The sequence below is a fragment of the Perna viridis genome, chromosome 1, assembly GCF_037379345.1.
Source record: "Perna viridis isolate PV_CMFRI_1.1 ecotype Kerala chromosome 1, ASM3737934v1, whole genome shotgun sequence".
NCBI classification, from domain to species: Eukaryota; Metazoa; Mollusca; class Bivalvia; order Mytilida; family Mytilidae; genus Perna; species Perna viridis.
This window is the reverse complement of record NC_142445.1, coordinates 60,449,547-60,467,848: the sequence shown is the minus strand read 5'-3', so window position 1 is coordinate 60,467,848 and position 18,302 is coordinate 60,449,547. Positions and strand designations below refer to the sequence as shown.

General features: G+C 31.2%; 1 protein-coding gene across 1 annotated transcript in view; it reads left to right on the top strand.

Moving 5' to 3' along the window:
* Positions 1-18,302, top strand: part of LOC148629662 (uncharacterized) — a 36,025-nt gene that overhangs the window by 5,894 nt on the left and 11,829 nt on the right. Inside the window, exons 4-10 of the mRNA XM_088555082.1 lie at positions 506-817; positions 1,367-1,430; positions 1,832-1,902; positions 10,558-10,626; positions 11,267-11,305; positions 12,004-12,303; positions 14,098-14,205. Of these exons, the coding sequence (XP_088411208.1) occupies positions 506-817; positions 1,367-1,430; positions 1,832-1,902; positions 10,558-10,626; positions 11,267-11,305; positions 12,004-12,303; positions 14,098-14,205 (963 nt within the window). The remainder of the gene's footprint in view (positions 1-505; positions 818-1,366; positions 1,431-1,831; positions 1,903-10,557; positions 10,627-11,266; positions 11,306-12,003; positions 12,304-14,097; positions 14,206-18,302) is intronic.

Sequence of the window (18,302 nt, the reverse complement as noted above, 5' to 3'; positions counted from 1 at the left end):
AACAAAAAAAACAAAAAAACAACAAAAATAAAATCTGGATAGAGAACGAAAATATAAGAACTAAAATACTGTTCAAGATAATTCAATAATAAAAATAGTAACTGTTGATATATCGCAAAAAGTTATTTGTTACGAGATGTAAGATAGTGTTTCCATTAATGGATACATCCATGATTCATGTTTGTCGTCTTGTGAACATAATTTAAGCTTAACTATACACGAGACTTTTAGATATTAACAGAGATGTAATGTTTATAAATCGACTTCAAGTTATTTTGAAACGTTTATGTTAAAGCAAAGACCAATCGTAGTATAATTTAAGTCAACGGATGTTTCCAAAATATAATTGAAGTTGCTTCATATTTTCAAGCCTTTTCTGTAAGTATTACAGTAGAATTTGCATGTTTTCTTAAAATACACATGACAAAACTTTAAAGATTCGCTAGCGTTTTAAAACCTTTCAATTTATAGATAATTCTAATTTCTTCTTTAATTGCAACTTTAGGGAAGAAATATGTGTTTAGCGGTAATGTTGATGCTTTAGACTGCTCAGAATCAAGTTTCACACCAAAACCAACTTGGTCATATAGTACTAGAAATTCTGAATGTACAATCTTAAAATCACTTTGCAATGAAAAAGGCCAGGTGGTTGTCGATAGAGGATCAACGAAAACTGATAGAGCCTGTCGATGTAATTACAGACAAGGTTATAACTACGTTATAAGGCCTAAAAACTTATGTCGATGTTATCCACTGAAGGAAGACTGTTCCTGTTATACTCATAAATGTCCAGAATCAATGCAAATACTTTCCCCAGGTAATTTATTTACAAAGCCATAACAACAACGTCTTAAAGATCATCACATTGAAAAGGTGACAAGATTTGTTTTACTTTCGAATTCATCATTGTGTCGCTTCAACACATGTAAATAGCAAATTATTCTCTCAAATATATTGATCTGATGACAAATTTCTCAACAAGTTAAGCATGTCTTGAAGGCACTTGTAAAATATTTACATTGTGGAAACCTAACTAAATGAAAGTCCATTTACAGTTAGAATTTCCGTTGAATGACTTTTGCGGCATATAAACCGTGTCACAACGCTATTGGATCAATCGGACAAAATAGGTCACTAAAAACTTTTCCTTCCAATTTTTGTAACGTTTTAAGCATACGAACATTAAAATAAATTTGTACTTATTACTTACTTAAACCGCTCTTTTAATGAAATCAGTATACAGCTTTGGGATTTGGATTTATTACAGATGGCTTATATTACCAATCACGTCTTATTTGCAGTTGTCTTTAAACAGAAATAAGCCACACAGAGGCTCGATTTAGATACTGGTTTCTTTTTTTTTCAGACTATAAATGCGTAGAGAAAGACGTACTACAGTTCTATGAATGCGATGAAATAACTAAACAAAGGTCTTTAGCGATTTAACTTCATAATCATTCATCGAAATGCCAAATCAGGTTACTTGAGTAAAGAACTTTTACAAGGGACGCCTTAATAAAAAATAATACAAACAATTTAATGAGAAAGGGATATTTGTATGCTGGTTGTATGTCGCGAGCCATGAAAAACATATTTAACCAAGATATAGAATAAAACATATTTTTAAAGTTATACAACTATATAATTATATTTGCAAGAATTACAATCAAATAGTATAACAAGTGTTTGTAGTAGTTTAGATACTTCAATAAACGACTCGATGTGTTGTTTAAGTGTTATAATCTTTGCAAACATACAAAACAGCAAGAACATATATGATAAATTAATAACATATCCAACTAACCAAATGTGATATACATTTTATTCAAAGGGGAAAAAGTCATAAGAATACAGCTAAAGACAATCGTAAAAGTGATTCTCAAGCAACAGATAATACATCATGTAAGTACTTAAGCTATCTAAAATATTTCTACTTCTTGTCTTTGAATTAAAAACAGAAACTAATGTAACAGTAAAAGTGTTCCTTCCTTATATATAGCGAAAGTTTATAAACGGATATAGTAAAGGATGATATATTTGAACATATCAATATGACCGATTCATGTGTGATAAAATAACAAAACGCATAAAATACAAATACGGACGAGAGGAAAGATATCGTTTTCTACTAACTAAGAAAAGAAAATTTGCCAATACCACTATTTAAATCATTGCTACATTTGTAATGCTGTATTTTACATTTACTATATCCCCACTCAACCAATGTGTGGTATATTGGAACAACCTTGTCCATCCGTCCGAATTCCGTCGCATTTGTATCGGCTGCCAGTGGATGAATTGATTTCAAATTTAGTGCGAGGATTAATACACAGGAAAAAAAAGGCCAGTCTTCCTTTGGTAGTATGGCACATTGTGATGCAATGTCAAAGATATCCGTTCACTAATAGTCAATTTATTGTCTTGACATCTGTCACCATGAAAATGCATGCTTCTGTCCCCCTTGTAATAAAAGCTAAGAAATCTGTTACGAAAATTTTCATTTGTATTCGGACAATTTTTGACATATAATTTAGTTTATCAAAGCGTGTTACAAATATGTTCGTATAAAAAAAACACCTGCCAACCTCCAAATTACATCAGAAATTATCAAAGTTGCAAAGAAAATAAACTTTGTGACCTCATTTGGATTTTTTTATGTGGATTAAGTTATTTTTTTAACAGAAAAGTCTTTTCAGTGGGTAAGAAAGCTTAAATATTGACTATTAACAGGGCTAGAAACTAGTATAGTACACATTTTCAGCATTATTTTGATTACTTTTGATAAGCATACATACATATTATGCACTTACAATATATAGATCTGGGTTCAATGTGTTTTTGGTACTAAATGAACAAAGAGGAGGGGACACATGACCAGAAAGTACATGTAGTGAAAGGTATGCGAGACCTACAACCTTGAAATTGATTTATACCCCGCTTGAATCCTCCATTAAAATTTTATTCCTTCATGCACATTTAAGTATTATGCCAAACCATCCAATAAAATTTTAACAAAATTCCTTGAGCGTAAGAAGGAGTTGCGCTAGCTAGAAATGTAATTAATAGACAGATGTGATGATACTTATATGTATGTACATTTTTCTGTACATCACTTAACTTCGTTTAAGGAAGAGGGATATAAGAAAAAAAGGTTTACATGTAGTTGCAACAATGTATGTCGCTGTCAATTCACAATCTGCATATGTTCGAATATATATATACATTGAACATGTCTAATTGTTGATGTTCTTGAGCAAAATGTACTTCAATGGCCTTATTGCTGTTGGAATACTAGTAGATAAAATCTTAGAAAACAGTTCATCATTGCATATTGGGAAAGTAGAGACAAATAGGGGTCACAATCCAATCATAAATTATAGCAGCTATAGCCTTACAGTTTCTTTTCGTAGTCCATGCTTCAAGACTTCATTTAAGAAAACTCAGTTTAAGCTTTTTATCATTTTATGAGGCCACCTATTGTTTCAATTCTCAGAATGTGATTGATTAATGTAACAAGACAGCTAAGCTATATGTCCCCTGCCACCACAAAATACAGTCTAAGCGTAAAAGTCCCATATTTCCTATAAAATTTGTTCCATAAAAAAAGCAGCACACTATGATCAGCTACTTATGTTGACTACAATTATCCAACAACATTTGGACACAATCCATTGACCAGTTTCTCAAAAGTTGCCTTTAATAAGTGCTTGATAGCAAATATACAATGTAAAAGTACAACAGAGTCCCATTACTCCTGGTTTAAAATCATATGTGAAAGCACTGGGGCAGATGCTAGTACATGTACATGTAAATGAACAATGCGAACAAGCTAAGGTCACAGCTGAATACTCTATACAACTACCGATATACAAGTTTACTACATTGTATGCATTGCCATACATATATGTACATGTATGTACTCAACTCAGCAAAAAAAGCCCCATAACTATCAAAATTAAACTGCTGATGCAATATGATCAAGTACATATTGTATCTAATAATAAAAAAAAATTGAACAATATCTGTCCAGCAGTTTCGGAGGAGCTGTGAACTCACAAAATCTTCCTTTTGTGTCAATGTAAAAAAAGTTGAATAAAACACTGCACATATGAAAACAAAAGTATGAAGCTCCATTATTACATGTACATTTAGTCCTTAGCACTGTGGGAGGAGATACAATGTAGCTGAACAAACCATGTACCCATTATAATACTTACAGAATATTGAAATTTTATAACATCAATAACATCAATTATCTCTAATTTTGGTTATTCTTTAAAATGAAATTCAAAATCTTTGGCCCCGGAAACAATCCAATGTATAAATATCTTCAATTTCACAACTTCTTTTCAAAATTCAAAGATATAGTGTAGCTAGACAAACCATGTACCCCTATTCAGACAGACAAATGGACGGACAGGGGTACATTCTTTTACCCTCTCGACTTTTAAGTCACATGTGATGAAGGCATTAAAAATAAACTAGAAATGCAGTGAGCAAGCTATTATCATATTACAAGAACTAATCTTTCACGAAAATGGAGACAGAAGTTATGTACACATAAGTATGTTTACAAACATAACAAAATAATAATAAAAGAAACAAATAAGTATACTTATTTAATACTGGAACATGTACACGTGTTGATACTTCAGTAAAATCCCTTAACATTTTATGTAGCTGCAGTGTTATTGATTAGAACTTTATCAGCCGTCTGTTTTTGTGCTTACTGTACGCTCTCGTGCGAGGTCAAGGTCATGTAAATAGGACAATTCGTCTTTTATTTCAAAAACCATCAAATGGGTGAGTAATTTATTTATCATTTATCTCTATGAAGTTTGTATTTTAAATCCTTATTTACTTTAAAGAAACACACAAATTTTTATATTATTAATTAACTTTGAACTCTGACAATTACCAGTTTTTAGAAGGCCCGAATTGACTGATCAAAGTGGGAATACCTCCTATTTTTAAGTTTCCGGACAACACAAATGGTCTCAGTATTACATTCCCATAGACTTCTATAATGAAGTGGATATTTTTTAAGATTTTTTAAAATATTTGTAAATTGATTCAATAAAATTTTCATTTATGTAGCATTTATAAGGTCTTGTGAAAAGTTAGAGCGACTCCACGAAGATCGGACAGAAAAGTAGTCTTGAACTATAAATAGCCATTTTCTTTACTCTCACTTACGTTTTGCACTCATCAAACCAAAAATAAATTGTCATCTTATAGTGCTATTTTTGCTCTATTTTATAAGTCATTGTTCATATCTTTTGACAAAACATTAGTTTGTAGAAAAGCAAAAAGAAAACGCACTATATTTTTATACCCTCCATGTTTTGACGTACAATCCCTCAGGGATATGCAATGCAATGCTGGTACCTAATAGTAATAAAGATTTCAAGATATTCATAAAAGGTGTTGATTTTCTAATATAGTATTCATTTTCATACTGAAAATCAAAAATATTACTGCGCCCTGCTACAAACGTGTTTTTCTATTCAAATTTTATATAGGTATCCTATATCAAAAGCAAGACTAATATCTCAGTGTTTGCCAGAAAAGATTACTTTTGACAAAAAGCTGCTGCATTATTCAAACAAAGCAAAATTATGGTTTATTCTGACATGGCAGATACATCAACTATGCTATGAGTGCCAAATCATTATTAAATCCATACTTTTGAGCTTCATATATGTAAATATAAATATCTGAACCTCCATTTTTGTCTAAAACACAAAGGAGCCTCTTATTTAGAGTGAAGAATATGAACCGGTGCAACCAACTCTTCTAAACTATATGGTCATCCTAATTACGATAAAAAATGAAAAAATGATACCAATATCATAGTTTTGAAAAAAAAAATATAGCTTTTCATATGCAGAAAATGCAGATTTTAAGCCATTTTTGTATCCCAGGCAAATACAAATGGACCTCAGTATGAAAGGACAAGGATTTTTTCTCCAAAACAGATAAATATAATTCAAGAAAAATAGTTAACTGATATAAATATCATAATAAGATTTGCCTGCTTCAGATATTTTTTGAGGAAATTAAATTTTTATATGAAAAAACACCATTATTTTTCTTGCCGCATCAGAATATGCCCAGTTGAACCATTAAAATAGTCCAGAGTCAGGTACACTTGTGTTTTTGGAAATAAATCAGAATTTTCAACTGACTGCCCAATACGGCGATAGACATTTAGAAATAGGAGATAGGTATGAGGTATCCATTTTTGTGCCTAAATCAGGGGCAAATCAAGAGAGACACATTATGAAAAAGAGTGGTCTGGTGTTTGTTCCTAGAGAAGTTGCAAAATCATAGCGACTACTGTTTTTTTAAATATTTTGTTATATGAATGGTGTTGCAATTAGCAAGGAGTTAAATGTAGTCTAAAATAAAAATCCTTGCAATTAGTAAAAATAAAAAAAATAATAAATGAATAATCTAAATGGCTACATGTTCGCAGTTATTTCCAGGGTGGGTCCAGATATTGAAAGGACACCAGGCTATGATTTGTTCATTTTGGTCCATAGTTTGCATGAAATTAACCAAATTTTCCAGCAAAAAAGGGGGGCCACTTTGGGGATTCACTGCTGAAAACAGTATTTGTTAGGCTGAAATGGTGGATACACCAAGAACTTCTCCAACACTGAATCGAAAATTGGATTAAAATTAAATAAGATAATTCAATACTCTGACCCATTCATTGTTAAAATTATAGCATCTGAACAGGAACACAATTGATCCAAGCTGCCTATTTCTAGAGTAAAGCTAAAATTAAATTGAACTCAGAAAGATCAAACAGCCTTCTCATCATTAATGTTTTCTTAAACAGTTACATGCAGTAATATATTTTTCACAATACTAACTCGCTCCATACTATATGATGTTCATGTACATATGTAAGTTGAACTCAGAATAACAAATTTCCTGAATTAAATTCTGTTTAATGTCTATTGATAATTTTTAATTGTATCATTCAATTAAATATAAACCTACTTTTCTCATCTGTTTTACATATTTTGTACATGTGTTCATAGTTCAACTGAATTACATGTATGCCTCCTTATCGCAGAAATTTGACGGTTTAATACATAAATATCGATATAGTGCATAACTTAATTGTTCAATGTGAACAGCAAAAATGACTGTGATATACTGACAATTGATATAATGCACTTTGAATCAAAATGCCAAAAGAATCTCAGTGTACAGGAAATTACGCTACAGATGTTTTATCTGTAGAAGGAATTCCATTTTCTTCACTCTAAATTATTGTTAGGAATTAACGTTAGGTTCTCTTCCCTGCACCAACTGGCTGTTTGTCATAAATGCAAAATTTTGAACGAAATTTAAGTATTAAGATCATGAACAAATGAGCAGATGAAGGTACACTCTTTATTTGTTTTTTTTTACAATAATACTTTACCCGCTTACTTTTTCTGGCATTTTTATAGTGCCTGATATTCTAGAAAACTTGTTTTTTGACAATTTATTTTGGGAAGGCAGTCAAAATTTGTTATGAAAATGGATATATATTTTTATTATGTTCCCATGGCTACAGATTTTCATTACAAAATAGAAAATAATATCTATCTTTTAATGGATCTCCATAATGTAACGTTTTGAAAAATATATACTTTTTACAGGAAAAAAATAGTTTGATTTGCTTGTTTAAGTGTCTCAAAATAGCTTTATTTCCACAAATTCTCATAAAGTTATCTGCAGTGACCTATCTATATACAGAATTTAACATTAAAGGAGACGTGACACGAAAAATATCATTTTAAAAGCGTTTATATCTATAAAAAACTACATTAAATTTAGATACGACTATAACATTTTCTCATCAGGTTAGCGCTAAATAAAGTTAAAATGATTTGCTTGTGTTTTCGCGACGACCTCATAAATATGCATAAATGAAAACGGAAGTAACGCTCAATTACCATATAAGGAAGTGCTACGTCATTGGTTCTCAATTTTCATTTGAGTACATTGAAAATGTATACACGTGCCCGAAAAAAATAATAAATCTTCGTAAAAAAGGTTGTATATAAATGTATGATGCAGAGTGGTCGACTGCTCTGTGTATGGATGTAATAATCGTGTTTAGATTTAGGAAGACTTAAGTTCTTCTCTTTTTCTGTCAGATTTCTATTTCCGTTAGGCATACATCCCCGTGTGATGAATACACAGCAACTTTGCACTATTTTTAGGACTTGAACAGAAGAGTACAACTAAAAAAGGGGTGAAATCAAAATTTTCATTGAAGATCGAGATTGGAACACTTTAAATCTTTGAATATGAATTTAATTGACTTAATGTAAAAAGTTTAATTTTACATGACAGAACATAATGAAATATCTGTATGTAATCTTCGAACAGAAGTGGTGTCGTCTCATTGTAGATAGTATATAGTCTTCATACATTTCTGCCCCGTGCAGGTCCGGGTGTCAAAAGAATAGGCCTGCAGCTGCGCTAAGCTTGTCGTAAAAGGCGACTAAATAGTGCTCAGAACCCTAGCCGGGGGCTAGGGCGCTCTGCCCACAGAGCAACTGGGTTGTGTACCCCAGGTGGTGGAATGGGGTACCCTGGCGTGTTACATGCTGGGGCTGTCAGGCTATAATACGGAAAACCTGACCGCAAACCATAGTGGTGGGAGAGATGCCACGTTTCTCGCACGTTAAAAAACCCTACTGTGGTATTCTTCCGGAGTAGGAACCATAGGGCTCCGCCACAGGAGGCTAAATTGCCCGACCCTTCCCACCTCTACCTATTTCTACTGGCAAACAAAATTTATCCTTGTGTTCCATCCCATTTTTCATTCATCATCATTTCATGTTCATTTTATCGTCCACTTCATGTTCATCGCCTTAATATAGCTGAAATATTGCTGCTCGGGCGTTAAACCCAAACAAACAAACAAACAAACAATCATACATTTCTGACATTATTTATCATTTTCTTCTCGAAATGTTTAAAATTGATACAACTGTAAGTATTTATTAGTTGACAAACCAAAACTTTCAATATATATATATATATAATCGTCTAAATAATAGTCAACAATCACTCTTACGGGGTGATGGATCGTTAAAAACGATGCGAAACTGCGAAACATAACAATAAATAAAATAAACGTCTAAATATGTTTAACATCACCTATAAAGGTTTATGAGTTTTATGCTGAGGAAGGATATCGGTTATCCGAAATATTCAATTTAAATTTTACCATCTGCTGGTGATGTTAAACACATTTAGACGTTTATATATATATATATATATATATATATATATATATACAACGTCTCAGAATGTGACGACTCTATTCGCTACACTGCTCCATCGGATCAAATTGATACAGGGAAGATATGTAAACGTATAGAAAGGTCTGAAAAATTCCCAACGATGTTAGAACTGTCAAATTTGCGATGCAAATTTTTGGTCGTTCCCTCCGCGGGACTCGAACTCGTACCGCTGTGACATCTATGGCAACACCGCTTGCACAACGTCCAGCGACCTAGGCCACTCGACCAGCTAGGCTATATAAAAATATAGCTTTCGCTGGCCTAGATTAATCCTACGAGGAGGAATGACCCGGCCAGCGAAAGCTATATTTTTATATAGCCTAGCTGGTCGAGTGGTCTAGGGCTCTGGACTTTGTGCAGGCGGTGTTGCCATAGATGCCACAGCGGTACGAGTTCGAGTCCCGCGGAGGGAACGACCAAAAATTTGCATCGCAAATTTGAAAATTCTAACATCGTTGGGAATTTTTCAGACCTTTCTCTCTCTCTCTCTCTCTCTCTCTATATATATATATATATATACATATATATATATATTTGGTGTAATATATAAAAAAAATTGGTGTCACGTCTCCTTTAATTCAATGGTTAAATTGTTCAAATGTTAAGTTATTAATTTAGCGTTAACTGAACGCTTAATGAATTTAACGTTAAGTTAACGTGGCTCATTTTTGCCAGTGTATAGATAGTGCATAAGTTGATGCAATTTGGTTTGCTGCCAAATATCCTCTTCCTGTACGAGTCGTCGCGTGCAATTTCTTCTTGAGTATTTTTTTTTTATCTGAACAAGAAAAAATCTGAACATATTAAACTTGTCATCAGGTGGATTTTTTGGACTGTTTCGATTACAAAGCTTTCAATTAAGAAGTGATGATAATTTTAACCTTATCTCAGTTATAAATAGTGCATTAGAAACATTTCATCAATTATTAAAGACATATTTGATAGTCATCTTGGTTCTGTATTAGATGCTTTTAATACAGAAAACAGCATTAGTTTTATATTAATCTAAACAAAATGTAACAAATATTACTCAATAGAAAAGAAATGATAAACTGAAACACACTTCAGTGTTTTGGAGGGATCTCCTGGGAAAAGGGGGGAGTCAAATACCATGTTTTGTTTTATTTGGTTAGAATAATTCTTATGTAGTCAGTAAAATCGCCGTCAAACATTTTGTAGTATTGTGATAAAGTTACACGATAAAGCCTAACCTTAAAGGTTGTTGCTTATTTTTTAGCTAACCACCATGACAACGATGTTAAACTGGTTGTAGTTGTTTCTATTTCTTTGACCGTAATTATAGTAGGTTTGTATTCAGCAAAAAATTAGGCTTTCATTGGTTTTTTTTTGTACTGATTTATTGTTATTATTATATTTTTGGAATTGACCTTTACTTAATAGTGGTTGAGCTTTATTCGAAGCCTATGTATTAATAATAAGAAAAGTTGTAATCGGCTACAATAAAGAAACTGTGAATAAATATTGGCTTGACTGAAGTAAACACTGTAGGTATATTCAGTGGTAAGATTTATAATTGTATAATTCAATATGAAACGGAAAGTCTTGTGGATTTTCAACTTATAAATTGTTTTCACACACACAAAAAATGTTCGCAAGAATTTAACAAATACCACACTATTGAAAGAAATTTATTTTAATGACTCCGACTTTGTTCCACTAATAAATATTTTCTACGATATGATGAGCAAAAACAACGATTTGGATGTTCATATCAATTTAGTACATTTAAATGTTAACAACATGTATCAGACCACAAATAATTCCACTGCGTAAAGGAAATATTCTAAACAAATTAAACCGGAACTAAATGTTATTCATTTTATACTTGGAATGTTTAATTACTATAGTTAAATTTTTGTCGTCGATTTTTATTTTTCAAATGCACTTTCATCCCTTAAAACTAACTTCACAAATATGTATTACAGGTGTTAGTGTTTTGATGAAAATGATTGTTTCAAACAAAGGTGAATATTGTAAAATTAATCAAGACTAAGCTTCCTAAAATGAGTTCAGGAAAAAAATGTAATATTTATTTAACTAGCTTGGTAGTTATTTTCTTAGAAGAAAAAAACTTTTAAGTACTTCTCTGTCTAAGAATCTAGCAAAATCTATTTTAAATAAACAGAGACATTATTGCAATATCCAAGTAATTATACCTTATAACCTCCAGAAATAACCATCAAAGTGTTTGTTATTTAGCCTTTTAAAGATATTGATTGGTCAAATTTATTTGAAATGCACTATCTATGGAAAAATGGCGGGAAATTTTTTCTGCACTTTTTCCTTGTTTAAACGGTTAAAAGATATGTACGTCATGGATGCTTGAGGATAAATTCAAATAGCCTTTAGGTTGTTTTTTTTTATATGTGTTGAATACATTTAAGGCAAAAAAGACCAAATTGTGAAAAAATGATGCGTCACCTATTGCCTGATTCTTACACTGAAAGATACTTAAGTGAGTTAAATAAATAATTTAATATCATTAAAAAAAACTACACACAGAGCAAAAATTAATAAATCAAACCTCTAACAAACATTATTTTTTGGTTTTTTATATTGTGCTATTGATGAATTATAATTATCAGTAGCACAATGAAGAAGGCCTATTTTGTTGACCTGATTTAACTAACAATATATGTTGTTTTCTGTTTCTTTATGAAAGTTCCATCGATAACTATAGAAATACCAATGATCGTTTCAAGGGGAGACTCCCTAGAGTTGAAGTTGAGAATTAACAGCTCTCTTCAGTTAGGTCAGGTTTGTTGGTACCACCTAAAACACGACAATAAGTGGTCAGGCATTGATTATAATTCCTCTTCAAAACATGAGGGAACTGTGGAAATATTCCCGTCGTTACGCATCAACGATGTCAATATCTCAGACTCTGGATTATATCGGTGCACAATACGATTCCAAAACAATACAGTTACCTCATGTACAAAAGAACTGAAGGTCCCTGAAGGTATATTTATAAAATATAGTATATTATAACAATGCATTGTATTACCTCATCATAACCCATTAACTATTCCAGGAATATAATATAAAATATTGATATATCATCTTAAGTTATAAAACTAGATGAACAAATAAAATAAACGTGCAACAAAACGATAAATCCGATACACTGTACAAGAAAAAAGTAAATGGAAAATACCGCAGTGCAAATGAAAATGGGGGAAATAAAAGGGATAATATATGTATGGACAACAATACGTTCGAGAACATAATCAAACAACAAGGAATACAAACAAATACACAGAAATATGAGCAGCATGAACCCTACCAAAAATAGCAGGCTGCAATAAGGTGCTCCGGTGAAGTAGGCAGCTCCTGCTTCTTTCAATGCACCGGGGGCATCGTTTAACAAAGCTTACTTTAGTCCCATTGGTTTTTTTAAGGATTTAAACATGTACGTGTGCGTGAGTATTACGAGTGCTTTGTGGAACGATGCCCTGATGTGATGCCCAAATAATCTCATTGTTGGTAACGAGAAAAACGAAAACAATCTATGACTTAAGTAAACTGCTGATTTAGGAAACAAACAGGTCATAACGTTCAGTCCTTGTACAACATATCATCGTTCCAATAGCTTCTTAGCTAGCAATGTGTTCGCAAAACGCATCAGTGTGGGTAGATGGAAATTTTTAGCACGTCTGCCGTAATGGTTTGTTGTTAAAGTTCCCTGCTTGTCTTTTCGAGATAAAGGCCAAAATACGAAGCGTACGTGTGTCTATGGTGCCTTGAGTTCTGGGATAAGATTAGATTAATTTAATTACCAAACCAAGGATCGTTCAGTAAGGTGAACAAATAGTACCTATATATGCAATATCTTCAATAAATACAATATTAACTAATGCATTTTCAATCATTATTGTATTGTTTAATTACATTCATTTCTTGATGATGTTTTTTTTAATTGTAACATGCACAATTATCACAATTGAAAACATTTGCAAAGTTCATGCTTCAAGACGACTAATGATCTCTTTGGATCCAACTATTCTAGACGTATACGGGTCAAAGAGCAGGGTTTATTTAATTGTTTGTTTTGGGGAGAGGAATGGGGTTTGGTTTGGTTTGGTTTTGTTTTGTTGGGTCTTTTTTTAATTTCCCCTTCCCCCAAACTTTTCAACAGATCCTTACCAAACTTTTTGTATATGCTTTGTTGGGTATTGTGCACAGAACAGATATATGGAATTTTTATCCGTTGGTAAACATAACTGTCGTTACTAAAGATTGACTTTACGGATCATACAGATAGTTTTAATACATCTGTAAAACATTTGCAGCCGAAATACCGAAATATGGTATGCTGTCGTCGTTGTCCGCGTAGTTGCCATCCAGGGACACTTGGCTTGAATATTAATATGTTAAATTTTATATATTTTTACCATGTTATAAACAACAGAAAACAGGTTGGAGTCCTCATCATCTCCATAAGGGATCAAAAACAAGAATTTTACAACTTTAACTTTCATAACATCATTACTGCATATGAAATTGTCCCAAAAATTCTATACCACGAATTGATAAAATGATTATACTTCAGAAAATGTACTTTAATTCTTCAATCAAATAATCAATGGAACTTTTTGAGCAAGTAAATCACCTAGGAGTTCTAGTTAAAACGTTCCCTGCTTTGTTTTTATTCTCAGATTTACCCTCGTTTGAAACCTTCAGTATTTCTTCTTTATCTTCCAATGTTACTTGGTTATACATGTTCTTATTTATCTTATTTTTATACAATCAACAGAAATACTCATCAAAAATATGCCTGTTGTTCTGCATTACCAACCAACGAAACAACTACAAGAAATAAAAGACGCATTTAGTAGACATACGAGACTAGTAGTATTACAAGGTAAGTGAAGAAAAGGCAAATAATTGGAAAAAATACTTGATAACTAAATGCCATAAGAAGATTTGGTGTATAAATAATTATTTCTCTCAGAGCACAATCAAAACAGATATATATAGAACAATGAACGATCGTGAAAGGGAACGTACAGAACACCGAAAATTTTTAACCCAATGTAAATGATCTGGAGGATGGCTGTATTGCGAGCAAAATCGTAGAAATGAATGTACATTTATTTGTTATGATAAAAATTGATATGATTGGATTTATTTTATATTTTGTAAGATTGTTGAATAGTGTCGCTGTTGTTCTATCATATGTTTTTGAAAAGAAAAAGTCAATATGAATTTTACTTTTTATTTCGATTTTTAAGATTTTGTTCATTTTATTTTTTACTTTTTTAAATGTTTCGATTTTCAAAATTTGAAAACGTATTTCTGAATCATTTTCTTGGTTCTTATGATTTTCAAACCATAATATGTTTAAGATATTGCTCAAATATGATGAGAGTTAATGCCCATTTATTATTAAGAAAACTGTCAAACGACACATAATTGTGAATTGATTAAACCCTTACGCATGTGTAAAAAAATTTCCCCGTGCAAAAAAATATTTACGAATTTTTTTTTTCACTTCAAATCTTTATTAATCTGTACTAACTTATTTGGGGCTGAGAAAACCTCCTACTCAACAAAAATTTAATTTTTAGGTACCCTTATACCTTATAATTTATGAATTTTTTGTCACCAAAAATAAACAGAAACCTTTTTTTATTATTTTTGGTCATTCTTGTACCTTGTTGAAGCAAACAACTATTTTTCGGGTTTTTCTCTTCTAATTTATACTTAAACAAAAGGGAGTAAATTGACATATACAAGTATCATCATGCAGCCAAATGTCTCAGCTTTCAATCGTACCAAAAAAGCTGCGGAAAAAACCCCGAGTTTTAGATTAAATTGACAAAAATTGACCGGTAACCCACCGAAAAAAAGTTCAATTGACATGATTTTTATTGTCAAAACCCCTAGAGTATTTGAAAATATTTCTTTGGTGCTTTTGATGACTTTGGCGATTTTCATAGTCAGAATTTATCTAAAATGGCAAGAAAGCGGATTTTTCGATTTTATCATAAAAAATCACATAATTTCGACTACACAAGTTATTGCTCAACCAAATTGTCTCAAAATTGATAATATACGATAAAACCACGAAAACCTAATTTTCACGAAGGAATTTTCAAACAAAATTAAAAATATTACCGCCTTCCTAGAAAACAGGTTTCAGTAAAAAAAAATCTCATTCACAGCCAACCAACAAAGAAGCTCATATCTAAGACATTTGTAATTTAGATAATGATGTTTCTAATATATCTGATCAGTTCAGGCGCTTAGAATACAATTATGAGAAAATCGTAAAAAGGGAAATTTTCGCAATTTAATAATTTCTTCCATTTCACATGTAATGTAATGGGCAATTTTCTTTTCAAATACAGTGTTCGAACAAACTTTTTGTATATTCAAAACATTAATTACATAGAATCTGAGCTTTGTTGTGAGCCAAGGTAAAGTATAATTAAACTTTTTAACGGCCATTTAGGTAAAATAATGGTACGTATCTCTATTCCACTTAAATCTGCCCGAATAAGATGAATTATCGTTTATAGCAAACATAAACTATGCACAATGTCATTATATCATTCATTATGAAGATCCTTGCGTATCAATAATATTGCTTACATAGATACTTTATGTCTCTGCTGAAATATCCCAAAGACGAAAAAATATCAGAATAACATATTATCACTTTTTTGTTTGCCATTATTATTTTGATTGCCTGTAAGCTTTTAAAGAAATAACTTCGACAAATAATCAAAACAGTTATACATCGTATAAATGCTTACCTAACATATAAAGACTGCCAAACCATGCCATAGATGGAGATCTTTTAGTTTTATTTTCATCAAATTGTTTCAATAACCATAAAGTTGAAAGAGTAATCATGGGAACCAAGATTCTAGCGGATATCAAAAGAATGTAATCCAGGGACAAAGAGTAGAGAAAAACAGACACACAAAACACCAAGAACATGAAATAACCAAAACGATACGTACAAAGCAACAAAAGTAAAAGAGCAACTCTGACTCCACTAAAACTAGGACATCCACCAGGTGCACCGGTAGGGTAAATAATTGAATAACATTTTTATTTGGGATTTTTATATTATTTTGTCTTATAACATAATTTTAGAAGGAAGTTCAAAACATTTAGAACTTCACCATTGGAAGAGCTATTCCCATAACAGGTCAGAAAAAACAAAATATACCTGTTCCGTTACAAATCATAGTTTTAATGGGGTCGCCGTAGTATTTCTCTACCCAGATGACGTAATGTATGTTAATCATTCATCATATGTGATAACCTAAGAGACTATCAATATAATTCTTAGCACATACAATCATATTTAAACAAGGATATCAGAAAACAAATCCCTTACAAAAGTCTAAAATATTGAAATCCTGAATTTTTTTTATTAGTTCATAATCACTGTAACAAGAGAGTGGAGATTTTAGTGCCTGTCTTGGAGAAAAAAACTATAGATATCTTCATCACAGATGCCCAAGGGGTTCATTTGAATTATGTATAGTTTGTGTGCCATAAACGAACGATCATTTATTTGGGATAGATTTTGGTAGATAAGGGGTACAATTATTTCGCCTCAATGGTCTAAAATATGTTTAATTATGCAGTTCTCTCGCTATTAGATGCTCTACAAATGTATTTAGACATGTAAAATATTGTTTAAAGAATGGCATTTGAAAAACTTTCCCATTACAGTAAAATGGAAAAAATGAGAAAAAAAATATAAAGTTCCATAAAATTACCCTTTTTAAAAAGAAGTTGCTATTGTCACCTTGAAATTGAGAAATAATCGGCTAAACTGAGTAAATATACTGGAAACGTCGATAATTATAACAGTTACGAACATGTCTTTTCAACATCGTCTATACGCTAAATATAATCAATTTGGTTCATGCTGAGATATTTTTTTCTGGTGTAGGGGTGGCAATTTGTCGCCTAATTGGACTTGAAAAAATTCAAAAGTATATTACTTAGGCTCATTTGAAAGCTAGTATACTATATGAATGTACTGTTTTATATAAAAGCTTGTTTAAACTACGGTATTAAGAAAAATGACAATGACGGGTGATATAGAAGAAAATCTTAAAATTCCGAAAATTCCTCTTTTTACGATTTAATAATAATTGTTACATCAAAAGGAAAATCGTAACGCCTGAATTGATCAGATGTGTTGGATACATTATTATCCTAATTATGAATGCTTTTCAAATGAGTTTTACAGCGTCAGTATGCTGTGAATGATAATTTTGTTTGATACTGAAAACCAGTTTTCAAGGTGTAGGGGTAATATTTTTAATATATTTTTTATTCTTTCATGAAAATTAGGTTTGTGGTTACATTATGTGGAAATGTACATTATCTTTCAAATGATACCAAATTTTTGGGTTTTTTGGGGGGTTTTTTGTTTGTTTTTTAGTTTGTTTTTTGTTTTTAATTTATCTATTTTATTGAAAACTGTACATTTGTTAGTTTGAAAACATCGAGTACCGATACCTTATCCCGGTTCATTAACATTAGTAGCAATAATATAAAATATACACAGATGTTAGTATTTGTTAGTACATACATGATTTTCAATAATAATATTTACACACATCACAACAGAATATTAAAGAAAAAAAAACACAGATAGATAATTCTAGAGCAATAAAAATGTAATTTATTAACAAACATACAGATTTGAAAGCAGTTTGTTTAATTGAAAAAAAAATAGATAATTAGGATTTGGGACAAATTTTAAAAACCACATGAAAGAGAAAAAAAAATTAATAATAATAAAAAACAAGATTTTTTTGTTTCCCTGGTAAATTTCTTAATCTGTTGGCCATTGTACATATGTTATTTATTTTTTCATCATTTAGAATGAAATCTAAGTATATATAAATTAGTTTTCATAATATAACAGTGAAAATAATCCACAATTCATTAAATTGCTCTAGTTTGTTATTTCTGACAGCAATA